Genomic DNA, 25,637 nt, shown 5'->3' with positions numbered 1-25,637 from the left:
GATATGCGAGACTCGCACTAGCTAAAAAACTCTCCCTACAGAGCCAAATTTTGGCTTTCCGCCGATATTTACACAAATAATTCTAAGACATCGGGAATATGATAAGCAAAAGGGATAATATAAATAAAAACTTCAAAAATTGATATTTTAAAAAGTCCAATTTTATTTACTTTTTTCATTTACAGTATAATGAAAATTATTATCTAAAAATTAATTGTTTTCAACTCATTTCTGAATTTTCACAAATAATTACTATACAATTTATAAACACTTAAGGAGAAAAAATATCTATATAACTATATATGGAATATATCCACATATATATATATATATATATATATATATATATATATATATATATATATATACATATAATACAATATTATATATACATTGCATTCCCAGTGAAAAATGTTCAGATAGAATATCTAATTAATTAAAACACATTTGATATCTTAGACTTAAAACATATTTGATAAAAGTTCTTTCGATCTGTATTTCTGGTTTATTGCATTATTTTTACCTATAAACGCATTATTATATTATATTATGTTATAAATGTATAAAAAAAGTATTAATCTTAATTTATAAGAGTATCTCTCTCTCTCTTTTGTAGACTATGTCTATCTTGTTTGCAGATGTGCGCCTACACAGGTGCAACACATGCTACTCTTGAAAAGGCATTATAAAGATGAATTTCTTTTCAATCAAAATTAAATAAAATAGTGACTATAAATTTAGTCTCCTAATTCTATACTAATATTCATTGTATTTCATTCTATTCTAATATTAATTGTTTTAAAGAAATTTGATAATATAAAATTGCATTTTAGTATTAGATTTTCATACAATTAATCGTTGTACATCTTTAATTTTATTTTAATTATAAAATAATATGAAATAAACAGAGCTTATATATATATAATGCAAATAGAAACAGCAATGATAAGTTCTCCATAACGACAGTAGAAACAGATTATGTCGATCGAACGGTATTCAGTAGAATAAATGTAAAATTTTATATATAGCTCCTTGATGTTAATATTTCTTCATCTTCATAAAATATACAAATCATCTTTTGTAATCATAAAATATGATATTTTTAAATTATTTATTATTTCTGTATTAATTAAATAACATTGTTAAAAATTGATATAAAATAAATGTTATAAATTAAAAAATGAAAATTCTTAATCTCTTTCATTTTCTCAATTATTCACCGAAATTTTACTTGCTTTTACTATAAATAATCCTTATTTAATATATATATATATATGTGACGCTCGAAAAAGGTAAGATTCTTCCAAATCATAATAATGAAAAAATTTCTTACAAGATGATTTGGTACATAAAACTGCGTATACGCGGAGATGAAGACTGAGGAGCAAGGAGAGAGAGAAGAGTCATATTTGTGTCGACATCGTATAGAAGAGAGATTATGTAGGGTCGGATCGCAAACTGGTAACATCCGCCAATCAAATCTGTCTATCTATATGTGTGACCTGGCCTAGAATCGAAAGCTTCTATGCTGAAGAGACAGTAATTTATCTTCGCACAATGAAAAGAGCGCGTTCGGATATTATGCATATAGGGCATACAGAGCATTTCGGACGTATTGTTGATTTAACAGAAGAATCGTGTTTTTTTTTTAATTCAAAAAATTGAATTAAAAATGCAGTTTAATTCGACGAAAGATGAGATTAAGCTATAAACTATAATGATCATCAAACTCTCTCAATTCCTGAATCATAAAATTTGCGCCATTTCCTATCTCTCATGTAAAATATGTACGAGGCGTTGTACAAAATTGTAGTTGACGTTTAATTATATTTTTATATCGAAATTAATATATCAAATACACAGATCCAGTATCGATTTGTACAGCGCGAGGGCGGCGGACGAGAATCAGAGAGAAGGAGAGTAGCTCGCGACCCGCTCTCGAAATACAGCTTCCAGAGGGACGAACAGCTTCCATCTCCGTCTCTCCCTCGGCCTCTGGGATCCTATACTTCATCCCGATCCCCGACCGACCATCCACATCCACGCCTATCTCTCTCTATCTCTCTCTCTCTCTTTTTCCCTCTTGTCTCCGACGTTCAGTCGCACCCTCGCCTCGCGCACGGCGCGCACTTCGCACGCTCGTCAGTCGACACGCGCCGGAAACGTCATCGGCAAAGGGAGCACGCACGCAACATCAGCAGCAGTAGCCAGTAAGGAGAGAGATCCGCGAGGTGATATAAGGACAAGAGGTTCGAGGGATATCACAAGAATGAGGCTCCTCGCGATCGTCGTGGCTTTCCTCCTTCAGGCGTGGATCGTCTCATGCGGGGTACGTGCAAAAAAAAAGAGCGGTGATGGTGATTTGATCGAGATATAATCTAAAAATATAAAAATAAAAAAGATATGAAACATATAAAAATATAAAAAATATAAGTATAAATATAAAGAGGAAATTTTCGGTGAAATAATTGATGTAGAAAATTTATTGTCTATTTAGTTTTTATAAAGCTCTCTAAAATCGAAAAGCTAGAGAACCAAAATTATATCCTTAACTCGATAGAGGATGAACAGGGATGAAGAAAGAATTTGTTTTTTTATGACTATCCATTTCGGATGGCCGGGGATAAATCGCGCGCTCAATAACACGATGTTTTCTTTAGCACTATTGAAATAATCTCGTTTTTGTTTTTGTTAAAGGCAAAGAGAATTTAAACTCTTCGTCTAGTATGGAAGTGTAAAAAAAAAAAATATATATATATATATATATACTTTTTTTCTATTTTATCTTTTTGGATAAAAATCACAGAAAATAATTCTAATAGAAACGTTTAAAAAGAACGATATTGAGAAATAATTATAAAAATAATTAAATACTTAAGGTGAAAAATAAATAAATATAGATAAATATAGATAAAATTTAAATAACAACAAAAGGATGTGATTACATTTACAATAATGTTTTTTTCCGCTATATTTTGATATAAATATAAAATTGTCTATTTATATGGAGACAGTGTAACTTGCTTGAAAAAGCGCTTATCGCGACTACAATTTATCAATTTTAATTTTAATAGTACTAATTTTGTATATTTTACAGACGAGACCAAGCTTTGTTTCCGATCAGATGATCGCGACTGCGGCGAGTGTCGTAAACGCCTGTCAAACGCAAACGGGAGTTGCTACAGGTATTTTATTCAACGCGAGAGTTTGTTGACCTCCGCCAATTTGAAACTATCGATCGAATCTTTTATTTAAACGCGCGACGGCGCATAAAATTGTATATACGTATATATTCTTCTAACTAGAATTAAATTAATATAAAAAATTCAAAAAAATTAATCTATGCATAAATCGATTTATCATTTCACGTATCCACAATAGTTTTGCAAAATTTATGACAAAATATGTGTATGCAAAATATATCAATGAGTGCATATTGAATCCTTCTTTCAGCCGACATAGAAGCGGTAAGAAACGGTCAATGGCCGGAAACACGTCAATTGAAGGTGAGTACGCATAAATTGCCAATTACGTTTGACCGCAAACAAATCCCGTGTGTACAGCCGATGAAAATATGTAAAAATATTTATGACTTATGTAAGATGCCGAATGGGATTAAATCCAGTCTTTCTGATTTCCGCGCACAGTGCTACATGTATTGTCTCTGGGAGCAATTCGGTCTGGTCGACGACAAGAGAGAGCTAAGTCTGAACGGTATGCTGACATTCTTCCAAAGAATACCTGCCTACAGAGCTGAGGTCGAAAAGGCGATTAGCGAGTGCAAGGGGATCGGTAACTATTTGGGTATCTACTGTGTTCCCTTTTTCGTTTGTTTCCTCGATCGATTGCGTGTGCTCGAAACTTGGAATCGCATTAGATCTTTTCTTTTCTTTTCTTTTTTTTATTAAATTTTACTTCATTAGCAATATATTTCAAAACTGAGGGCATTTTCAAAGCTAACGAGGGCGAAATTGGCAACTCAAGAGATAGATGTTTTTAATGATACACTTCAATCATAATTAGATTGAAAATTATGTAAAGAAACTCCCGATGCCAACCCTCTTCAGTTTTGAATATTTCCAATGTTCAATGTAGTTATTTTAAATTTGTCAACTTCTTTTTTTAAATAATTACAAAATTTTATTTGAATTGTTTAATTTCGATTACACACGATCCTTCGTATCGCGTCTCATGAAACGATTGATTCCCTAATTATTTCTCCGTTCGCAGCGAAGGGCGATAATTGCGAGTACGCGTACACGTTCAACAAGTGTTACGCGGAATTGTCTCCGAGAGTAAGTGACTTTAAATCGTACCAAATTGACTGAATCATATATTATTGGTATTCGTTATCTCACGCACGTGATCTATGTTTCAGACTTACTATCTATTTTAATGGATCGTGGGAGGACAACGGCAAACAAGAAGACCAAATACAAAAATGCTCAAGATACAATTTCGCCGAATGTGTTGGGATTTTTACGTTTAAACGTACTTTCCATGTAACTGCTGTACGCGCCGTATTAAGTAAATCGTACATGATGTGTCGATGAAATAAAGGATTCGATCTAATCGATGTATCCTGTATGCTTCTGTTTTTTTATATCCTTTTGCTTGCTCGCCGCAAAGCATGAATCGACTTTTTAAGAGAAGTAATTAAAAAAAAAAAAAAAAAAAAAAAAAAAAAATCGATTTTTTTCAAAAATTACGATATTAAAAAGATATTTAAAAAAGCCTTACAATATATATGTAATTTACATAAAGTGTCCAATAGAATGTTTGGCACATGTGATTGATATAAATTGATGGCGCTCTCCGTTGATAAAACGGAGTTTGATATTGCGATAGATAGTAGAATGCTCCAATTGTCGGTTGAGGTCATACTTGATGATCGAATGCAATGAAAGGAGAGATCTACAACTATAACACGCTTGAAACATTCATTCGCAAACGAGTCCCTTGTGATGATCGGTGTAGAAATAGCGTTGCGGTTTATGCATGTTCAGCCAGTAGAAAAGCTCCGACACTGAGCGGACAGGATGTGAACTTTCCGATGATACTGGCAGCATAAAAGAGAAAAAGAGAGTTATTATCATTATTATTATATTATTATTATTTATTAAAAAAAAAAAAATTTTTTTTTTAAATAATTTATTAATGGCTTTTGACTGATCACTCGCAAAAACCTTACGCGACATTAAAATTGTGTAAGAAAGATATTGTGTACAATCTCACATAGAATGCGAAGTTACACAACCCACGGGATTGCTCTCTGTGCGTCTGTAATTAAAAGGAAACGTTTGATTTGAGGCAGTACACAATATTGCAGTATATACATTGATCTGGATGTCAGGTGTATATTATTATGAGAAATACTGAAATTACTTACTCTCCGCGGAACACGAAGAGATTATTGTTAATTACTTAGGAAGCATTGAATATACTTTGACTAAGTTACAATTATACGTATGTTTACCGTCACGCATCTCGCTTGCGGCTGGCGCGTATTATATGTACAAAGTATATCACGAATTCTTCTTGGAATTTCAAACAAACTCTTTTTCCTCTTTTAAATTTGGATCCATTGAAATTTTCTTCACCAAGAATCTATCGAGAATATAATAAGAGATGTACCAATCATTTTAATAGAAGCTCCTAGTTCTCTGTAAAAGAAGAAATAAATATGTGATCTTAAGATTGAAATATTTAATGTAAGTTTTGAAATATTTTTTCGAAGAATACAAATTTCATAATCAAAACTGTAAATAAAATTTTATTACGTATAACATTTATTCTCTCTGAATTTCCGATGTTTAATTAATTTCTTTGTTGTTCGTACAATTCGCCGGTAGTTGATTTTTAGGGAGGTATGTCTTTGCCAGCTGATTATTATCTCCCACCTAGTGTCCGGAAAACTCGTATAAATTCTCGATGATCCTACGTAGCTGCGCACTTAATAATTTTAGGCGAATGAGAAAACATTTTTGGCTAAATACGATTCAATTGTGTGTGCGTGAAATAGAAAAAATGACGAATGAAAATTTAATACTTATCTGTGCCTCTTTAATCGTCACGCAACTCGTCGTAGTTCATTGTAATGATGACGTGAGTATAAGCTCAATTTTTAAATTTAATAGAGATCTTCGCGATTGCTAAAAATAATATTTTTATAGAATATAGATTGGACTACTATTCATGACGAGTTGAGAAAATTGGCTGGAAATCTGCGTAAGAAGTGCACCGGTGAAATTGGCATAACAGAAGGTGAGTTCTAAAAATATCGTATTTAATTAACAAATGATCTTATTCTCGTTAATAAGAGAAATGATGAAAAAATTATTTAATATTTATTGTGAATGATTTGCTTCATCTCCTCTCTCTTCTTATCTGATCTATTATATCTAATATATTATCTAATATATTAATTTAATATATTAGATTATCTAATATATTATCTATCTTATCTGTGTATCTAATTTACGTTAGATCACCTGATAATATTAACAATTTTGATCGCAGATGTATTAGAAGAGGCAGAACTAGGTACCTTCCCAGAAGACAACAACAAATTGGCATGTTACTTCAAGTGCGTTATGGAAAAGGGAGGAGTGGTAAAACATGTTTCTTAAAAGATATAAAAATAATAAGATACAGATCGAATCGCTTAACTTTGATTTTTGTGATTTAGATGAAAAAGGATGGCAAGATCAATTATAAACTTTTGAGCAAAATGATGCCGGCGGCATTCAGACACATTGGTCAAGAGATGCTTGATGAATGCCACGATATAAGTAAGTATTAGTATTTATCAAGACGTTGATATTAATGTATAAGTCACATTGTATTATTGTAGAACTAGAAAAATTATTGTATAATATAATATGTAGGATACTTCTTGTAGAATGCTTTACTCTCTCTATGAAAAATAAAATATATATATATATATATATATATATATATATATATAATGCAGTTTTATATATTATATATATAGTATCTCTTATTCTTATATCTTATTTAATGAAGCTGCATTAAATAATAATCATCTAAATAAATAATTGCATTAAATAATAATGCATCTTCATTACTTGAGTGATTAAAATTAATGTTTTATTCTTATACGATCATCTTTATGATTTTTAGGTGGTAAAGACAAGTGTATCATAGCTCTCAACTTCAACAAATGCATGTATATGGCAAATCCAGTGGTATGTAAGAAAATATGGTATACACTAATTTCTAATATTTGAATGCTATATATTATATCTCACTGCGTTTCTTTTCAGGCGTACTTTGTCATCTAAATATTGATAATGTAAAGGAATAAGAATCCAGAGTATTATCCATAAGTTTAACAAAGTAAGGTACCGAAACATCATTTGTTTTATATTCTTCGCATTCTTACACACACATTTATTTGCAAGATAAAATGTTTGTTTAAAAGAGTAAGATTTGAATAAAAATTATTTATTCCATAAGAATTATAAGAATTAAAGTAAGAACATTTAATAACAATTTTTAGATTGTATTGTACAATAGCAATCTTTGTATATACATATATTTCATATTACTTACCGATGTTAACAATTTTTACATATCTCTGACGACGTAGCGCGATCATGATTCAAGTGCTTATATTTTAATATTTTACATTCAAATATTATTTTTTCTTTCATCAAGTAACGTCGTCTGTAACTTTTAATCTGTCTATATAAATACTAATAGTTTCAAATGTACCAAATATCGAAATAATCTTTTTTCCAAGATGCGTACACATACACAATCGTCGTGATAAATATTACTAACAAACAAACTTCTGATAATCAGGTGTATAAAACACGAATGAGAGATATAGGATCTTTACCTCTTCAATAATTTTCCTTTTTGAGATCAGAAATGACACTGAATATGCGACAGGTGATGGAGCTGATGATGCCAACAAGATTTATGTCTTTCGCGGCTTCGCCTTCCTCTTGTTAATATTCATTATTTGCTCGACTATAATATCGTCCGCTCTAGGATCAAGGGGAATAGCTTGAACGGGTGTCCTCGAGCTCGGCACAGGCTTGGAGCGTCTTTCGAGCAGCGCGTTCAACCAAATCCACAATTTCTCGCGGTTGACAAATGCCAATCCAACCAACATAATGAATGGCAGTGCAACTACCGATGTTTGATTCATGTCGCTTTGATCGACCTTCCGCTCCGCATTAAATGTCAGCTTAATGTACTTAAACGATGAGTTTGCCTCAAAGTAAACCGGAATGGTTCGATATTTGTGCACGGCTTGCGATAACGATGATTCCAATTGCACGAAGTATTTTCTGCCATCAGCTTGCAACGGGGGGAAATGCACCAGGAAACCGGCATTGTAATTACCAATGTTCTTACTGGCAGATTGTTGCACGTCCAGTTTCGAAATGTGCACCGGCGAGTCCGGAGCATCTTCCCGACACAGCTTTACCTTAATCGTACGATAGTGTTCTGGCTGGGCGGACGTGATATGCACCGAGACGTCCGTACGCGAGATCGGATGAAAGGCGATCAATCGTAGGCCGTGAATGTCCTCCTCCATCGGCTGCACTAGTTGAGAACTGGGACTCGTACGTTGTATATGAGCGTTACTGTCTACGTTCGGCTTCAAACGGAAGGCATAAGTGCACTATAAAATTATTACGTAAATTGTTATGCAATGCTCGTCAAATAATTAAAAACAGTTATTATAAGAATGTAATCTGAATAATATATCTCATAATCTGAATAATATAGTCATTATAAGAATGTAAATGAATGAATTATTTATTACTGTCGGCTGGAGACCGCGGATTCTGAAGTTGCCGTTCTTCTCGGTCGTGGCTTCCTCTTGGAAATTGGAACAATTCCCTTGACCTTGAACTTCGACTAACAGACCGATTTCCGGCTCTCCGTTCAAAGACGTTACGGAGCCGTAAGCGCTATACGCGATTCGATTACCGAAAAGATTTACTTTAACGGTCGCTCCCTCCACGACGTTGATCATCTTCGATGGCGGATCGAAGCGATACTCCTTCATCATAGGTCGAAGATAATACTCGCCCGGAGATAGCGAATGAAATATGAACTTTCCGTTCTCGCCAGTTATACTATTCTTGCGATAACTTTGACCGCCAGACAAAGAAAGCAGCACACCCTGTATAAGTATAGCGTTAGTTATATATATACATATAGGTATATATTTTTCTGTTAATTTAACAATCTTTGAAAATACCTGCAACGACGAGTTGTCAGCATGATCAGAAACTTGTACAATAATTTCAGCCAACTTGTGCGCTAGAAACACTCCCTTAGCATTGGGCCCAGTGATCACAAAACCTTCCTTCTCAGCTGTAATACTAATATATAGCAGGTAATTATTATATTGACGATAATAATAGAAAAATAAAATTATTCTCTTGGGATACCTATATTCGATTTTTCCATCCAAAGGGCCAATGCTGTAAGTACCATTCTTCTGTGTAACTAATGTGTGAATCGGAGAATTCTTATCTTTTCCAAATATTTGAATTGTTACATCTTCTAATGGTGGAGATATTTTTCCAGCTATAATCTGAATAATATTTTTACTTCAACTATAAAATCTATATGTGTATCTATTTATCTCATTAGTTTTTTTTACCTTTCCTAAATCACCGATGAAACTTGCGATATCATTATGACAATCATTCACGCCAAAAACTTTTAAGGATGGTGGGTTGAATAGCAAAATGTCAGATAATGGAGTGATAGTGTATGTGTTATCCATTTTCGCTTTAAATTCAAATTCGTATCTGTATACGTTGTCTTTTTTAACAAGTTTCAGTGGACCAATCCTATCCAAAAATGAATTAATGCAAATAAAGATATGCACTATGTTCAAAACCAAATGGATGTAATTTTAATATTATTCAAATATAATGAAGTAGAAAAAGATATCTAAACATGATTTATCAAGATAAATGCTGGACTACTTACGTGACGCTATCGCCTGCGTCTTCGATTTTTACTTTAAGATTATTCTGCGCACTCGTGCATATAATATTGCCTCTGTGAGTATGCTCGGTGGAATGTAGCAAGATCGGGGAAAGATTGCTCGTATCCCAAATGTAAGAAGACTTGTCGTATACATGGCAACCTTTCGGTACAAAAGTGTATGCACCAGATTTAGGCACACAATGTCTCGTACTGCCTTTGCTCAGGGGTAAAGTGATCAGTTTCGTGTTATTTGGTTCGTTATATTCTACGGCGGTATCGTGAGAAGATATGAAAGTGATGGAGAAGCCGGTTTGCTTAAAAGGCGGCACTTCCGCGCGTTCCGACGTTATCGAGATTCTGTAACTGGGATTTTCCCAGCAAAACACGTCGTTGTCGATCAAAATTTCATAGTGGCCAGGTAATACATCAGTGAATTGATATTGACCATCTGCGTATTGAAAAACGACTTTAAAAACAGGAAGGGTAGTATCATATCAAATAAAAGACAATACTGCAATAACAAATAATAGGTATGTATACAATAAGTATTAGTTAAAACCACAAGCTAACTGCCAAACTTATCGCAAAGTAAGTTCAATTTATTCAATTGAACAGATTATTTTTATTTTACAAAACTATATTTGTTATTGCAGCATAAATTATTACACTGCTGAAAAAAAATTATGATAATTAAAAAGAATGTTTATCATCTCACCTTTGGCTTGTACTGTCTTTATTGTAACGCCATCAAATATTTTTAATGTGACAGAAGCTTGACTGCAATCTGTCTGTGGCAGACAATTTACTGTCCCTGTTAATGTGGCCTTCAATTGCAAAAAGTTTACATCGGTAATTGGTTGAGATGTCACATCAATCGTTTGTTGCAGTGGATAGAATCTGAAAAAAGATAATAAAGCATTTACATATAATTCGTATTATAATTTTATAATTCATTGTTATATCTTGTTTTATTTTTACTCACTGCAATCCTTTAGTTTTTTCTTCCGTGCTCACAATTACGCTCAGCTGATATTTATCCGGCGCAAGATACACAGAATACTCTCCTGTTTTTTCATTGGTGTTGAGCTCTTTATAGAATGTAGCGGCTGTATTTTGAACTGATAGTTTGCGAAAGTGCAAAGTATCCTTCGCGGAGAGTGTTACTTTTCCCGAAACTTTATACGTTGAGGGTATTAGCACCGGAAGCTCAGGCGAAGTCGGCGATATTTTAACCGTCTTCTCGCTAAATTGTACATTTGCTGAAACAAATAACTTCTCGATATAATTTCAATGATCATCTTGCTTAAAAGTTTTGGTAAGAAAAATTATATGTACCAGACTCTGCTCTGAGTGTATACTGGCCAGCTTTCATATTATCCAATACATATTTTCCATTTTTATCCGTGACTGCAATCTCTTTTTGCGACAAGAATATCTTTGCTCCAGGCAAAGGATCGCCATTCGTCGAGCTATAAACAAGACCGCCGACCGTGAAACCGGTTACCTTAAAATCTTGAGCGAGGATTACGCTATTGTGGCTAACTTTAAAAGACAACTCCGACGGTTGAACGTCAAATTTCGTTTGAGCGCCGGCATAGTGCGGTACAAGTTTGTAATTGCCAGGTGATACACTGGGAAATATAAATTTACCGCTATTGTTTGACGTCACATAACAAAGCGGTTTCTTCGTTTCGAAATCCTTAGCTATCGGGGTAGTTTCACATTTCTCCACGAAACCACTCTATTATAAGAGAAAAAGTTAATCTTTCATTAATTTTTATTAACAACATACATCTTAGAAATTAAATTTGAAAATATAAACCATTAAATATTAAAAATGATAATAAAGAGAAGACAAATCTTACGCCAAAAAGAATGAAGGATACACCAGCCACTGGGTCATTTTCACTGCTAACTTTGCCACTCACATCGTATCCAGATACCACTAGGCTACCGTCCATGACTTCTGTATTTCCCTCTTGTACAATCACTTCAACTTTATTTTTATTTATTATCCAGCTAAAAACAATTAATTATTTTCTCAGTTTATAAATATCTTTTGTCTTAAAATAAATTTATCATTCTTTATACACTTACGTGGGATGAGATGCAATGAGCATGTATTTTCCAGGTTGAATAGGAGTAAAATAAAATATGCCACCTTCCGCTGTTACTGTCGATTTAATAGGAACATGTTTATCGTTGTCTGAGTATAAGGAGATAGTAACACCTTTAGGACCAGAATCAGTACCTAAACTAATGATCTAAAAAATATGAAACGATTCATATTAATTGACTTCTTTATATTTAATTTTTGATAAATTATCAAATATATAAAATTACTCTTAAATTATTTATATCAATAAATTAACATAACATTTGTTTTTCAAATATTTTTTTATAACAAAAAAAGAAAAGTGCTTAAGTAGTATTTAAATAGTATACTTACACGTCCTGTAATACCAAATCCTTTAAATGTAAAGTTAATATCTTGTTTGCAATCATTTCTAACATCATCTACATTCAACGTTACTTCTGTAGGCTCAAAACTCCAGCCTCTAGGAGGATCTACCTAATATATTAGGTAAGATATAGACAATTTTTGAAATAAAATATCTTTTACGATATATTATAAATTCTAAATAATATTAATCAATTTAAGATAACAATATTGTATTCTTTCTGCAATATTGCAATACGTCTCTAATATTTTAAAATTTATTTATCATTAAAAAAATAGAGAAGTATCACATTATAATATATATTTCAGCAGGGTTGGGTTCAGCAACCAGTAGCAATAGTTAAAAGTCAAGTTAAAAAGTTGAGAAGTTAATAACTTTTAACTTATGTTAGTTAATTTTAAACGTGTTAAATTTTTAACATATACTAGTTATTTTTAAATGCATTAACTTATTCATTTCTTTGTACAAATGAAAATAATTCATTAATATTAAAGTTGTGTGAAAATAGTTGATCGTAATGCAAATATTTCATTTGTCAATAAGTTTGTCGGATATGTCGATTCCCTGTTGGATGGAGAATTAACTTTTAATTTTAATGAATTAAAAATTGTTTAATTTAACTTTGGGAGAGTTAATTTTTGTTTAAATAACTTTTAACGTGAACTTCCCAATTTTGTATATCAGTAAATATATTATTCAGTCATATGTATAGCTATCAAGTCCAAAATGTTTAATCAATGATGTTGCGCAACAGATGATGGTGCATCTTTCCAGCTTACCTTCAACGTATATTCACCCTTGTCGTACAAAGGTAGAAAATAATAGCCGGTGTTGGGGGCGCACTCGATTTCATCTTTCAAACTACCAGCCTTCGCGTACCTGACGAATTTATCTCATTAATCGGCGAACCAACTATCACCAGGATAACCTCTTAAAAGGCAAGTGAATACTCACAGTTTCACGTGCACCTTCGTAAAATCGATATCGGTGTGGCTCTTTAGAAAACCTCCACATCCTAGAATATCCTCGGCGATGGAATTCGCCGACAACGTCGCTAAGTAAGCGAAGAAAAAAATAATTTCTCGCCAATTCGAGATCGTGCCAATCTTCTGTCGCATCGTTCGAGTTTTGCCTGCTCATACGACGTCAAGGGACAGAATGACAGATACCAAAAACTCCATCTGTCTTTACCCGCAGCTCCTCTTAATCTAATTACGCAAAGTGATTCGGGTCATCGCGAATCACCGGTTATAATATAAATGTAATGCCTTTGTAATTATCTCATTATCTGACAAACACAAGCCACAGGCACCCGAGGTCTTTACAACGCGCATGTGTAATTTTTCCAAACGAGACAGTCTAGCCAGCTAACTTCTAGGTGCTTCTTTATAGAAGTTAAATTCGTCTCTTATCGCGGGATAAAATTATTGTCCGCTGATGTAGATGTTTATCTGTAAGCGTTTTGTAATATTTAAATATCTCGTTCGATATTTAAAATGTATCTTGTAAGAAATAATGCATAGTTTTAGGGATTCAAAACTCTGTGAGGCCTAGAAAAATCTACTCTCTGTTTACCTCTTACTCTCGCCAATAGAATAATCACGAAATATTCGCTGTTCGTTACTCCATAACAATGCCAATATCGATATTCGTACGAGCAATATGATCTCACAGGAATTAATATTATAATTTTACCAAAAATTTATGCCTGTAAGTAAAAGGGGAAAAAGAAAAAAAAATTTAATCCAACAAGAAAATATATTCGATTACAGAATAATTAATTAACTGGCTTAATTCTTTTAGATTATCAATTATTTCAGAGTAGACATTCTACGGTCATAATGGTGAAAATAGCACTGCAGATTACGTGTAGACTCGATAATATTGAGGAACTGAGGCCATCGGGCTCTGAGTTCAGATGGTGCCTGAAGTTTGCTTGTTGCAACTGTGGAGAGACATCAGATAAGTGGAACTACATCTGCGCAGATGACCCAGTACGTCCAGCAGTCCGAGGCAATGGCGTCAGTCACTTTGTGAGCAAATGCAAGCTCTGCTCCCGGGAGAACTCTATGATGATAATAGAGGATTCCATTCAGTCTTTCACCCAGAACGATCAAGGACAGTTTAAGACGATTGTCATATTCGACTGTCGAGGAATAGAACCCTCCGACTTCTCCGCGAGAGAAGGATGGGTGGCTGAAGCTATCGAAGGAGGTAAGGAGTTTGACGAAGTAGATTTGAGCGAAGGTGAATGGGAGGATTACTGTGACAAGATTATGCAACCTGTTGGAATATACGAGATCAAGCATAAGTTTGAGAGAATTAAGTAGATACACGCTTTGGACATACAGCATATACACATTTCAATTGCCTAAATTTTCTAAGAATTGCTTTCTCGTCACTTAATGATATAAAGCGACATATCTCTGTAGAATGTAAATATGTAAAAATTACGATTTTCACGCTTCTTCAGCATTTATTGTGCATAGATTATTAAAAATATATATAATATTTAATGTATGAAGTATATTAATATATATATATAAAATAATATCCTCATTGGATTTCATTAAATTGTGTTAATCTCTGGGCTACATAGAGTATTTGCGATTTCCATCAATAGGTCTCTCTGTGTATCTGCGCCTGTATTTAATAAATTAATATTAGATAAATAATTAAATCGAATTTTATCAATCATATAATAGATAATAATTTTGTTCTACCGATTCTATAGAAAATTGCATCCTGTGTGTGTGTGTGTGTGCTGTTCATGCCTCTGTATGTACATGAATGTAAGCATATCACTAAATATGCACATTTATTTGAAATAAATGCAAGTTATTTAACATGCACCATATTTAGGCAAGCATACGTAGTTTGCAAAAATATAATAAAGATAGATATTTTTTATAACTTGAAATATTTTTCTTTTTCTTACAATATATCAAAAATATATATTATTAGGTGATGATATCTCATAACGAAAATATCCATTAATAATATTCATAATATATTCATTCTCTTTTATCGAGGTAAAGAGTAAAAGCAGAACCAATCTAACGACATAATATAATTTATTCATAATCATATAAAAAAAACCATTTTATTTCATAAATGGCTTAGAGTACATAAGAGATGTTGTTTGCCAACAATAATTCCACTTTTCCTCCAAGCATGTTCTTATAATATGGTTGCCAACATATACCCTGCGTAAATAATCGAATGACTAGTGTGTCACTTGCTGCAAGGGCAACATTTAGAACTGTGCAGATTTTCACTGATTTTTCCAGATTAATCCAGACAATAATTGCCTCTATCAGCGCCAAACGCAAACTGTTATTGGAATGTCAATATGACCATATGAAACTCATCAAACTTATGACAACACGATATATTAATTCGTCTTACGATTATAAAAGTAAAGTATAGTTAAAAAATTATGTTTTTTTTTTATATATATATACAGGTTTTTTTTTCTTTTCATGTATAAAACTTTCGAACAACTTTCCTTACTTAACGATAGTTAAGTCTATCGCGTTAAGACTTTCGTTCGAAGTAACTCCTGCAATTCGTCTTCACAATAAGCTATATAAACGAAAATCACGATCTTCGAATGGAAATCATCGAGACTTACGTACGAAAATGAATTACAAATTGCGAAAGAAGAATGGAGAGGGAAAACAATATGTGTGACTTCATTTACTCGACGATTGCCTAATGCACTACTAATGCTACTGCCGCTATACTTGTCTAATGCTTTCATCATTTACTACGCTCTCTAATATCTAACACAAATAAATATATTGCGCGCGCGTCTTACAATATCCGTCGTTTCTCGGAGAATCTTTAACATATAAATCACATGTATAAGTAATCACTAAAAATTTTTAATCTAACACTCGATAACACTATCAGTCTATTCTCACAAAAATATCACTATGACCGAAAATATCGACGATATAACCAGAGTCTAAAATTACGAATCGCAATTCAACGAATAAATAAGACAAATTTTTAAAACAGTGTATTAAAAGAAATATATACTTTGTTTACTTAAAACTAACATCAATTTGCTTGAATTGCTTAAAAACAATTTTTAGAAAAAAAAAATATATATATATATATATATATATAACATAAATTTGTTGCGAATACTGGAATGCTGAAATATTTGACTCTGGCTCATATGGAAGATTTGTAATCCGCTTGACGTAACTCGAACAATTATTCTACTAGCAAATTCAGATCCTAAAAACGCTTTAACCGTGATCCTCTAATATTACGAATATGCATCGCTGCGTGCTTTTTGATCGGTTAAACGATTCTAATCTACATTCTAGCTAAGCTATCATCTTTGGTATACTAATCTGAGGGATGCTTACTCTATTCAGAGACAAATGTATGATGATTCACTGGAGAAAATCTCGCTTCCGGGGAGAATATCGCATAGAAATAGGAACGTTATGAGTAATATGTGTAAGATATTTATGATGTCTCTTTCGCAACGAGAAACGATTATTTTCTTGTGTGAAAAATAAGTGATGTTTACAGTTGAAGAATTGGATACAATTATGAAGGACAAGAGCATAGAGTATAGCTTTTTGCTATATATATGTGTATTATTGGTATAATATATGATGGAAATTGCTTCTTGCATAATTATGTCCAATTAAGTTCAAAGTGAAAGAGGTCACACGCCATATATATCCGTGACAAATTAAGTTGAAAGAAACGAGATTGTTGAGGAAAGGAAATCTTGATTAACATTTTGATCTGTTGAAATTTAGTCTCTACTATAATCTCCTTTATTGTTTCGTATGTCGTCTATTGGTTTCTCCGACTTCTATATTTAATTTAATTAACCATTTATGTATTAGCTTTTATTTTTTCTATTTTTATGAAATATTGATAAAAATTAGTCACATCCATCATAGAGATGATAATACATATTTTACTTTTTACTTAATGAATTTATACGTATAAGAAATTTATTTATCTTGATGAGGATCAAACAGTCAACTAAACAAGTCAGTATCACTATGTCAGTCAGTGCAACCTTTCCCCAATTATGTTTTAATCAGGATTGGGCCATATTCATTGGGCATGTATCGTGTTTAACGTTTTCCTAATGTCTAAAATGGGATATATTCTTATATAAGTTTTAAATTGTGCCTATCCGCTACTAGTATTTCCAAGCTAAATCCACGAGTCTCTAAATCGGTTAGATGGATATACGCTAAATATCTATGCGCTTTTTTTGATATTGATATATTATTTGTTCGCGTGACTTACTTTTGACGTTTTTTTAACGATTTTTCACTATGTTGCTTTGTTCTAAAGCATATCAAAGACAGACACCCGTGAATAGGCCCGTTAGATGTTGAGTAGTGTAAGCTCAATCCTAGAACGCTAATGGGGACTGTCAGGGTCTAGAGCAATTTTAAACTAGTACATATTATCTTTTTGTTTTTTTCTTTCGTAGCTATTGCAAATTTCGTAATAACGTACTAATAACATTACATTTCGCATTATATCTATTTTAAAAAAATGTCAATTATAGTAATATTAATATATAGCGGTAATAATATTAATTACTATTATATGATTATTTAGTAATATGATAATTATCAATAACTCCACATTAGCGTTTCAGGACGAATCTCATGTATTCGACGATACGTGAGAATTTCTCATTTCTTTTTCATTTTAGAAAATTTCCGAGTGAGCACACCACACGACGATAAATCCAACGATGAGAATCGAGCTAGCGAAAGCTAATCTAAAGCGGCAACCGTAAGTCGGCCTATCTGCGCGAAGTTGCAAACTAAAAGACGAAAGGAAAGTTCGTGAGAAACGTTAATTACTGTGTGAAACGAATAACAGAGTGGAACAATGCCCAACAAGGATACACGACATTCTCAATTTCGATTCTTTCTTTCTCTCTTCTTTCCCTTTTCTTTCTCTCTCTCATACATACACATCATGCAGACGGACAGAAAAATAGAGATTTAATGTGCGCACCCGCACTCAGCCGACCACGGTATCGTCGAGCCCGAGGAGGATCGCGTCATTATAATAATTCGGTATTCGGCGCGCATGGAGAAAATGCTGCACTTGATCAATACTTCTCGCAGTGCGCGCGACGAGTTAACCAATCGCGGATTCGCCAAGGACTCGTAACTTCGATCCTGTCCGATGTCCATCTTTTCCTCAAGCGAGGAGTAGAGCGAAATGTCGTAAATTCTTTAGTCATAATCGTGCGGCATGATAGACCAAGAACAAATCGACCGGTTAGCTTCAAGGTAGCTCGTCGGTCAACAGGCTCGTCGGTTCTAGACAAGTTTGTTTCAGAGTGGCTGATTGATCCTCGAGACTGCGTTTCAGACCCTCTATCGTTTGCATCAGCATCTGCCGTCGTAGCTGAGATAACTGATGCTGGAAGAACTGTGAATCCTGGATGTTGTTCGCGTTTGCCTCAGCTGCTAGTCGTTCTTGTCGTAATTGCGCCATTTTCTCCTTTAGAGATCTTCTTGAATCATCTATGCGTGCATGAAATCATTTCAGAATATTCACAGAGGAATAGATTCCAGCTGTGATAGGTCAATTAAATTTTTATACTTTGTTTATCTTAAAATGAGATAATTAACGTAATTTTAAAAGTTGAAGTAGAAAAATATTATAATAAATCACAGATCTTAATCAATCTCGTCTTTTTTTTAAATAAAATCAGAAAAAATGAAAATGAAAGTAGTTTGTCTGATTCTTGGGATAATGGAACGCGATCTTTTTATTATTACTGTTTTGTTGTGAATCAAATCAAATGAAACGAGATTTAGAATTACATATTAAAATATCTAATATATCTATTATTGTATAATACAATTTAATATCATAAAAAGAAAAGGAAGTGTTTCTTCAAGAGTGTTATGAAAGAAGTAGATATAAGAGAAATATCTACCAGTATCATCGGTCGCTGTATCGCCGTCAGAGTTTCTCAGCATAATATGCTCGCCCAGTGTCTTTTGTATTCTGCCATATGTTGCGCTTCCGGCGTACACCTTCCTTTTCACCGGTTCGCTTTGCGGACAATAAGAAGAACCTTCTTTAATGGGACCCATGTCGATTGACCTACAAGGCATTTCTTTGTTACAAATAATCAATGATCACCTGTATTTATTATACTTTAGAAATTCATTTTTTTTTTGTTAGAACAAATTAATAATTTCATGATAAAATAAAGAAGATTGCTTTCTAATCTTTTCAGATAAATTTCTTCCAAAACTAATGAATAGCTTTAAATCTAAAGAAAATATTTTCAATTTTCAACTAAATTACAGTTCGAAAATCGTTCAAGATTTCATTAAATAGTTATTAACCTGAAAGTCATCAACGGAGCCCTTCGTCTTACGTCACATTTCTCCTCGGAATCCGACGAGCTGGACGTCACACCTTCCTCCTTTGCCGATTCTCTCACGGCGCGAAACTCCTTCCTACCTCCGGCGAGAGAGGAACTCATCCCATTCGCGTGCATCTTATCCCCATGGGAGTTCTTCATGTCCATCGCTTCCACTCTCGATCCGCCGTTGCAGTTCAAAGCAAATCGAGGCGACCTGTTGCATTCCTTGGGTTCTGGATCACCACCATTGCGTGTCCGATGTATCTGGTGATGTATCAGGCTTCTACTGGGTGAGTTCTGGGGTGTCGTCCTGCGCAACATTGCCGGCGAATCCGGACACTTAGACAATTCATGTTGTCGAAAGGCGGGCGGAGAAGGCTCCTTCGGTGCGAAAGTTCCAGCCGGCGAGTTTCTCTCCATGAATCGGTGGATCGGTGAACACGGCTGAGTGAATTGCCGTTTCGGACTAGTATGCTCCAGATCCCGAATGTTACCGCTTTGTAATTCCGGCTGGGAATTGCGGCTCTTCGATAGCGCCAACTCAATATTCAACTCCGTATTCTTGATAAGCTCGACGCGCTTGTTCGCGAGACCGTTGTGCAGTTTGCGAGATGGCGATGGTATGCACAGTGACGGGTTCTGGTGCTTCTGCATGCTCACGAGAATGTTCTCCGCCTCCAAAATGAGTTCACGATATTTACGATCGGCCTCTTTATCCGCTTCGATCAGTGCGATCTCCGACGCGAATGTAGTCATGTACGTATTGCCGGCTACATGGCGCCGTACTATGTTGCCGTTTACGTAGCTCACCTTGAAAAGAAACAAGATAATATAATCTAACACCTTAAATAAGGCACATATAATTCTAGGAATTTTTGGATCTTACCGAGTTTGATCGCCTCTTCACGATCTCATTCTCGATCACGGAGGGTCTGACGACGACGGATGAGTTATCGTTCACCCTGGTCGGTGAGAGATTCTTGTTGACGTCGTGCTTCCTGCGTCGCAGGCACATCGGTGTGCCGCCCACGCTTCTGCTGCCCTGATTGAATCCTGAATTCTTCAGTAGCATCCTCTCCACCAGCACGCGATTCAAATTCGCTGTCTCGTCGTCGCATCTGTCTAGAGCAGGTTTGCGACGCTGCGATATCCTCTTCTTGCGTTTCTCGCTCTGCTTGTCATCCGTTTTCTTGTGTCGCGCGCTCTGTCTTTTCGCGTTGGCTCTCGCATTCGCATTTCTGGCAATATAACAAAGATAGATGATAGATAATCCAAGTATCATCTCACAGATGGAAAATGACAAGAAAGGAAATAGATCTTGGTAATTTAGGAGAAAGCTTTCAAGAAGCTCACCTCTGAGAGCCGATCTCATCCTTGTTCCTGCGCTTGAGAATGGAGTCGCGGAGTCTGGTGCCGCGCCTGTTCAATTCGCTTGTAAAGGCAAAGTAGGTACAATGGCCGGTATTGGGGAAATGACCGGCACCATCGCACTCCAGGTTGTCCAGATCGAGAAATGAGCCGTTGTCGATGTAATCGAGCTCGTCGTTCTCGAATGGATCGTTCTCGTCGCCGCCGTCCTGGCCGGTATCGATGTCCGACAGCGAGTCGATGTAATCCTCGCAGTCGGTCGGATCGCTGTCCGACAGGATGTCCGTTTCCTTCTCGTACACGTAGCTCTCGTCAAACTTGCCCATCATCTCGTTCAGAGTAATGTCGTCCTCTGACGAACGCGCGCTTCGCGTTACCGAGGACGCCGAGGAGCTACTGCTGCTGGCTCGTCGTTGCAAAGATAGAGGAATCTTGGGTCGAAGATCCATGCCCGATGTAATCCTCCAGTTTTGATTGATCCTGCAAAGATACGACTCTTATCTTTATTCGTTTTATTTTTAATTTAGTAGTTATTTTTATTTTTAATTTATCCAGCTTAGTTTTTTATTTATAAATCGTGTGTCCCCTCGAGAGTGTGTAAAGTCACTTATAAAAGAATAAAGATTGAAAATTGTTATTTTAATAATTAAAAATTTTATCTCTTGCGGTTGTACAAGAATTTTATTTAGATACGCTCGATGCATTGAACTATATGAACAGATCATAATGCAATGATACTCGTGCACTGATAATTTATGCAATCGCGCGATATTTATTTCCATACAGAATGTGTAATGATACGCAAAATACGATTTTAAGCGAATGTGCAAAATTATAAATGTACAATTATAATAAAGTACACGCGTAATCTGCTGATTATAATGATCGTATTGCTGATTATAATTATCGATTGATGACATCACGCGTAATATGTAATCCGAAATTGATTGCGAGATTTAAAAATTAAATTTAAGATGTGTGCGTTTCATTTAAAATCAGCATCTAATACAAGTCTCGTTGTACTCGAGATTGGCGAATAAAATTGGTTTCATTTCCTGCTTTTTTTCTTGTCTCGCAAACTTTTCTAACCGTTAACTTTTCCTTCAAGTATATCGCTCCTACCACGATCGGAATGGAAGAGTAGAAAAGTCAATAGATTTGGGGAAAGAAAGACGACCGCGAAACGCTTTCCGACAGCCAGCAACTTGTGCAATTAAAAGTTTCTCCTACGAAAAATCGGATTGATTCCGAGATCAACGATACAGCTATAGAATCACATGAAATTTTTATTTTCTTTATTTAATCACTTTTAATTTTTGCATTTTCTATTTTTACGACGAGCAGATCATCTCTCTCAATATTTAATTAATTGTCGTTATAGTTATTTTTTAATTTAATTGATATTTAATCTGATTACATTTTTTTTTTTTTTTTTGCTTCTTTATTTACTTCCTCACGGAGGAAGCTTTTATTTACTGTCATTTTTATAAAGATTCATACAGTGTTCAAATTCAATTTTTCAAAAAATGTCTGTGCAAGCGCTCTAACTTCCGCAAATTTCGAGATATCGGGCTGAATTTTTTTAACATGAATAGAGTATTATTAAATGATGATTGACATGGAATTTGAATGAGAATTGGTGAAAGGGTTTATTTTTTTATTTTTATTTAAGATTCTTTTTTTTTTTTTTTTAATTTTGAATTTGAATTTAAATTTTTTTTTAAATGTAAATTTCCCAATTAAAGAAAAAATATTTTGTAATATCCTAGATGGGATTTGCCAACATTGGAAACATGGACGTACGTTGGTTCGATGCCGGTCTGCCAATGAACTCCTAAAGCCAACATCGGGTTGAAATTGCGCCCATGATTCTTTATCTTTTTAATTGGTTCACAAAGCTTTCCCTATGAGGAAGCCAAAATTGAAAAACTCGCTTGCTCAGAAGAAGAGCTTTGTGAGCGAAATAAAATGCTGAGGAAGCAATGTGCAACTTTTTAATTTGCACGATTTTCAGAATTGTAGTTACTGATCATACATCACTTTGTATATGTTGCAGGCAATACAAAATTAGACATTTTATAAAATGCCTGGACATTTTACAATAAGTCGGCGAGAATAACGAGAGTTTTATACCCGTATTCATAGTCCTTTCTTATTTTAAGGACGGAGGAAGCCTCCATGAAGGATTCCTTGAATCTGCAAGGCCACCTTGTTTCATAGATGGACCTCGAGTCTCCCTTTCGGAAGGAAGGAATATTTTAGGGATTTTTAGCGACCGACTGGAGGCAGCACCGTTTTATGCTGCCTGCAACTAATTTCATATAATACATATGAAAACTTTTTCGTATCTTCGAAAAATTCCACGGGATTTTCCCAATCGCGAATGTATCTTTTCGGAATCCGCCACAGAATCCGATTCTCTGGATTTTCGTCTTCAAATCCATCGTCAGAATCATTTAAAAATTCATTGTCCATTATCCCTTTTTCCTTTATACACTTTCAGTTTGAGAGCGCGACAACAAATAACCACAAAACCACAAATGTAACGAAACTAACTTTTGGAGGTTATATTTGGTTATATTCTGCGTATCGTCTGCTAAAAAGGTCGCATCACTCCTCAAGGAAGCTCGTGACCTTCCTTGAGATAAGGGAGCCAATAAGATTCCTTGTTCGGTCAAGGAAAGTTTATGAAACGTGGAACGAGGAACAAGGAATCCTTATCCCTCAAGAACGGACTATGAATACGGGTATTAGGGCTTTCTCGCCCTTTCTCGACATTAATATTAAGTTACATAATATATAATACGGCATATGTGTGTGTGTGTGTGTATTATAAAATGAAACTAATACTTTTTAACTATAAAACTATAAAAAATTCTCGTTACGCCGGCTTACTGTAAGGCCCTGCGTACAATAGAGAAAATATTAGGAATAGGAATAAAATATTAAATATCAGGAGGAGTAATTTGGAATTATTTTATTTCAAACAAGGAAACGGAATGGATTAACGTATAATGTAATAAAAAAATAAAAATTAGAAAAAATTAATCCATTCCTTGTTTGAAGTAAAATAATTCCAAATTGTTCCTCTTGATATTTAATATTTTATATTTTTCCTAATATTATCTCTATTGCACGCAGGGCTTAAAATGCCTGATTTTGTATTACGCCTGCAACGTGTATAAGAAAAAAATATCACACTCTTACGGGCTTCGACCCGCGCTGAGGCTCTCCTGACGATGCTCCCTTTTACCCTGAGACTCCCTGCTGTTGTTGAGATTCAGGTTGACGTCGCTGGCACTGCCCGATGATTCCGTGAGCTTCAAGCCGGAGCTGCTGCTGCTGCTCTCGTCCCGGGCGTGTCGCGACTTCAGGCCATTGGTGGTGGAACCGGACGAGTTCGCCGATAGCCACGGATTCGTCCGGATGCGGGAACGTTCGCGGGGCGATTGCACCGATGGTGAAACCAACGGCGGCGGTATTGACGACGGTACGGGCAGGTTGTTCCTCGACGAGTCGGCCGAAAACGACTCCGTTCGACGATGCGAGCTCCCTTGCTGCTGCCTCGGTTGCTGCGCCTGCTGTTGCTGCCTCTGATTATGATTCGTTTCCGTGTTCTATGATGGAACGAAGGGAGAAGCTTTTGCATTATATTAGGCTTTATAAAATTGGTTTCGTCGATTACGATCGTGATTGATGTCACTTTTTATCTAGGACAACTAGCAAGAAAGAGAAAGATAGATTTTTTAAGATTATGTTTAAAATTAACTCACGTTAGTGAAACTGGTTGATTGTCATTAGGATTGCACAAGATTTAAAACAAGATAATATTCGTTAAAATATTGGTATTGGTATTGAAAATTTTCGGAAATTTAAATCTCGAATGAATCTTGTAGCAAAGCTCTCGTCTTGTATTGTCTTATCTCGATTTTATTAACGATTTTTATCTAATACTGAATAATTATTTAAAATAATATTTAACATATATAATCTTTATAATATATAATAATTTCCCAAAACACTATTATAATAATTTTAACAAACTAAATAACCGTGGAAAATTTTATATTGTTTATTGTATCAATTATTTCTAAATTTTTGTTAATATAAATATCTTTATTTATTAAATAAAATTTTTTTAAGTTTGTATAATATAGCGTTTTTTTTTTCATTTTATTTACACAAATATATGTATTTTAGCTTTTTTTAAAATCAATAATCTTGACAATGTTAGTCTTGATGTTATCTTGATAACTAATTAAAAATCTTGTCTTGAATTTCGAGACGAGACAAGATAATGTCGAGACTAGTCTTGATATCTCGTGCAACCCTAATTATCATTTAATTAGATGGTGCATGTTTCATGGGAATCGTTACAGATAATGAAATGAAAATAGTAATTGATTTTAATAGAAACATTGCGG

General features: G+C 34.4%; 5 protein-coding genes across 23 annotated transcripts in view; 3 read left to right on the top strand and 2 right to left on the bottom strand.

The window, feature by feature from the left end:
* Nucleotides 1-409: 409 nt before the first annotated feature.
* Nucleotides 410-13,790, bottom strand: LOC138933288 (BOS complex subunit NOMO3). Of its 10 annotated transcripts, none has more exons than XM_070295897.1 (19): nucleotides 13,404-13,790; nucleotides 13,229-13,328; nucleotides 12,437-12,559; nucleotides 12,085-12,251; nucleotides 11,853-12,006; nucleotides 11,323-11,728; nucleotides 10,970-11,246; nucleotides 10,703-10,884; nucleotides 9,988-10,453; nucleotides 9,653-9,845; nucleotides 9,438-9,583; nucleotides 9,245-9,368; nucleotides 8,804-9,166; nucleotides 7,865-8,659; nucleotides 5,781-6,152; nucleotides 5,390-5,663; nucleotides 5,192-5,280; nucleotides 4,741-5,059; nucleotides 410-2,378 (listed from the first exon to the last, which is right to left on the bottom strand). In XM_070295897.1, exons 1-14 carry the CDS (start codon nucleotides 13,565-13,567, stop codon nucleotides 7,946-7,948), a joined length of 3,579 nt encoding a protein of 1,192 aa, XP_070151998.1. In that variant the 5' UTR covers nucleotides 13,568-13,790; the 3' UTR covers nucleotides 410-2,378; nucleotides 4,741-5,059; nucleotides 5,192-5,280; nucleotides 5,390-5,663; nucleotides 5,781-6,152; nucleotides 7,865-7,945. The 10 variants fall into 10 exon arrangements, with proteins under 10 accessions (XP_070151998.1, XP_070152013.1, XP_070152019.1 ...); XM_070295912.1 differs by having other exon boundaries at nucleotides 5,236-5,280; XM_070295918.1 differs by having other exon boundaries at nucleotides 5,236-5,280; nucleotides 5,477-5,663.
* Nucleotides 2,125-4,579, top strand: Obp10 (odorant binding protein 10). Of its 2 annotated transcripts, none has more exons than XM_070296051.1 (6): nucleotides 2,125-2,329; nucleotides 3,098-3,185; nucleotides 3,454-3,506; nucleotides 3,648-3,792; nucleotides 4,231-4,295; nucleotides 4,379-4,579. In XM_070296051.1, the coding sequence occupies exons 1-6, from the start codon at nucleotides 2,270-2,272 to the stop codon at nucleotides 4,394-4,396; spliced, it is 429 nt and encodes a 142-aa protein (XP_070152152.1). In that variant the 5' UTR covers nucleotides 2,125-2,269; the 3' UTR covers nucleotides 4,397-4,579. The 2 variants fall into 2 exon arrangements, with proteins under 2 accessions (XP_070152152.1, XP_070152143.1); XM_070296042.1 differs by having other exon boundaries at nucleotides 2,135-2,329; nucleotides 3,648-3,804; nucleotides 4,379-4,576.
* On the top strand, nucleotides 5,953-8,784 carry Obp11 (odorant binding protein 11). 2 transcript variants are annotated; one of them, XR_011446947.1, is made up of 7 exons: nucleotides 5,953-6,105; nucleotides 6,174-6,264; nucleotides 6,520-6,611; nucleotides 6,689-6,791; nucleotides 7,144-7,208; nucleotides 7,287-7,359; nucleotides 8,020-8,784. XR_011446947.1 is itself a non-coding variant. In XM_070295970.1 (6 exons), the coding sequence occupies exons 1-6, from the start codon at nucleotides 5,971-5,973 to the stop codon at nucleotides 7,302-7,304; spliced, it is 504 nt and encodes a 167-aa protein (XP_070152071.1). In that variant the 5' UTR covers nucleotides 5,953-5,970; the 3' UTR covers nucleotides 7,305-8,784. The 2 variants fall into 2 exon arrangements, 1 of the variants encoding a protein (XP_070152071.1); XM_070295970.1 differs by having other exon boundaries at nucleotides 7,287-8,784.
* Nucleotides 13,206-19,131, top strand: LOC138933355 (CXXC motif containing zinc binding protein). Of its 7 annotated transcripts, XM_070296031.1 has the most exons (4): nucleotides 13,206-13,902; nucleotides 13,973-14,159; nucleotides 14,270-14,663; nucleotides 18,160-19,131. In XM_070296031.1, exons 2-4 carry the CDS (start codon nucleotides 14,154-14,156, stop codon nucleotides 18,225-18,227), a joined length of 468 nt encoding a protein of 155 aa, XP_070152132.1. In that variant the 5' UTR covers nucleotides 13,206-13,902; nucleotides 13,973-14,153; the 3' UTR covers nucleotides 18,228-19,131. The 7 variants fall into 7 exon arrangements, with proteins under 7 accessions (XP_070152132.1, XP_070152108.1, XP_070152089.1 ...); XM_070296007.1 differs by lacking the exon at nucleotides 18,160-19,131 and having other exon boundaries at nucleotides 13,209-13,387; nucleotides 13,979-14,159; nucleotides 14,270-15,207; XM_070295988.1 differs by lacking the exon at nucleotides 18,160-19,131 and having other exon boundaries at nucleotides 13,209-13,902; nucleotides 13,979-14,159; nucleotides 14,270-15,207.
* Nucleotides 16,554-25,637, bottom strand: part of LOC138933338 (rho GTPase-activating protein gacZ) — a 95,808-nt gene continuing 86,724 nt past the window's right edge. For both annotated transcript variants that reach the window (XM_070295959.1, XM_070295956.1), the window contains exons 4-9: nucleotides 24,421-24,830; nucleotides 21,199-21,693; nucleotides 20,732-21,083; nucleotides 19,826-20,655; nucleotides 19,408-19,577; nucleotides 16,554-18,988 (exon numbers count right to left, since the gene is read on the bottom strand). In XM_070295959.1, the coding sequence (XP_070152060.1) occupies nucleotides 18,747-18,988; nucleotides 19,408-19,577; nucleotides 19,826-20,655; nucleotides 20,732-21,083; nucleotides 21,199-21,693; nucleotides 24,421-24,830 (2,499 nt within the window). In that variant the 3' untranslated portion in view covers nucleotides 16,554-18,746. The remainder of the gene's footprint in view (nucleotides 18,989-19,407; nucleotides 19,578-19,825; nucleotides 20,656-20,731; nucleotides 21,084-21,198; nucleotides 21,694-24,420; nucleotides 24,831-25,637) is intronic.

The sequence above is a fragment of the Polyergus mexicanus genome, unplaced genomic scaffold (genome assembly GCF_030449975.1).
Source record: "Polyergus mexicanus isolate NDT 795.1 unplaced genomic scaffold, iyPolMexi1.0 SCAF_1, whole genome shotgun sequence".
Lineage (NCBI taxonomy): Eukaryota > Metazoa > Arthropoda > Insecta > Hymenoptera > Formicidae > Polyergus > Polyergus mexicanus.
The sequence above is the reverse complement of the archived record's forward strand: the minus strand, read 5'-3'. Positions and strand labels throughout refer to the sequence as shown.

Excerpts from the sequence above, each read along its gene's own strand:
- Obp11 (XM_070295970.1), top strand. The coding sequence starts at position 5,971 with ATGAGAAAACATTTTTGGCTAAATACGATTCAATTGTGTGTGCGTGAA. Across the intron at positions 6,106-6,173 it reads TAGTTCATTGTAATGATGAC|AATATAGATTGGACTACTAT; the intron begins GTGAGTATAAGC and ends ATATTTTTATAG. Across the intron at positions 6,265-6,519 it reads TGAAATTGGCATAACAGAAG|ATGTATTAGAAGAGGCAGAA; the intron begins GTGAGTTCTAAA and ends TTTTGATCGCAG.
- LOC138933288 (XM_070295890.1), bottom strand. The coding sequence starts at position 13,567 with ATGCGACAGAAGATTGGCACGATCTCGAATTGGCGAGAAATTATTTTT. Across the intron at positions 12,007-12,084 it reads CTCATTGCATCTCATCCCAC|CTGGATAATAAATAAAAATA; the intron begins GTAAGTGTATAA and ends AATTGTTTTTAG. Across the intron at positions 10,885-10,969 it reads GAAAAAACTAAAGGATTGCA|ATTCTATCCACTGCAACAAA; the intron begins GTGAGTAAAAAT and ends ATCTTTTTTCAG.
- Obp10 (XM_070296042.1), top strand. The coding sequence starts at position 2,270 with ATGAGGCTCCTCGCGATCGTCGTGGCTTTCCTCCTTCAGGCGTGGATC. Across the intron at positions 3,186-3,453 it reads GCAAACGGGAGTTGCTACAG|CCGACATAGAAGCGGTAAGA; the intron begins GTATTTTATTCA and ends TCCTTCTTTCAG. Across the intron at positions 3,507-3,647 it reads CGGAAACACGTCAATTGAAG|TGCTACATGTATTGTCTCTG; the intron begins GTGAGTACGCAT and ends TTCCGCGCACAG.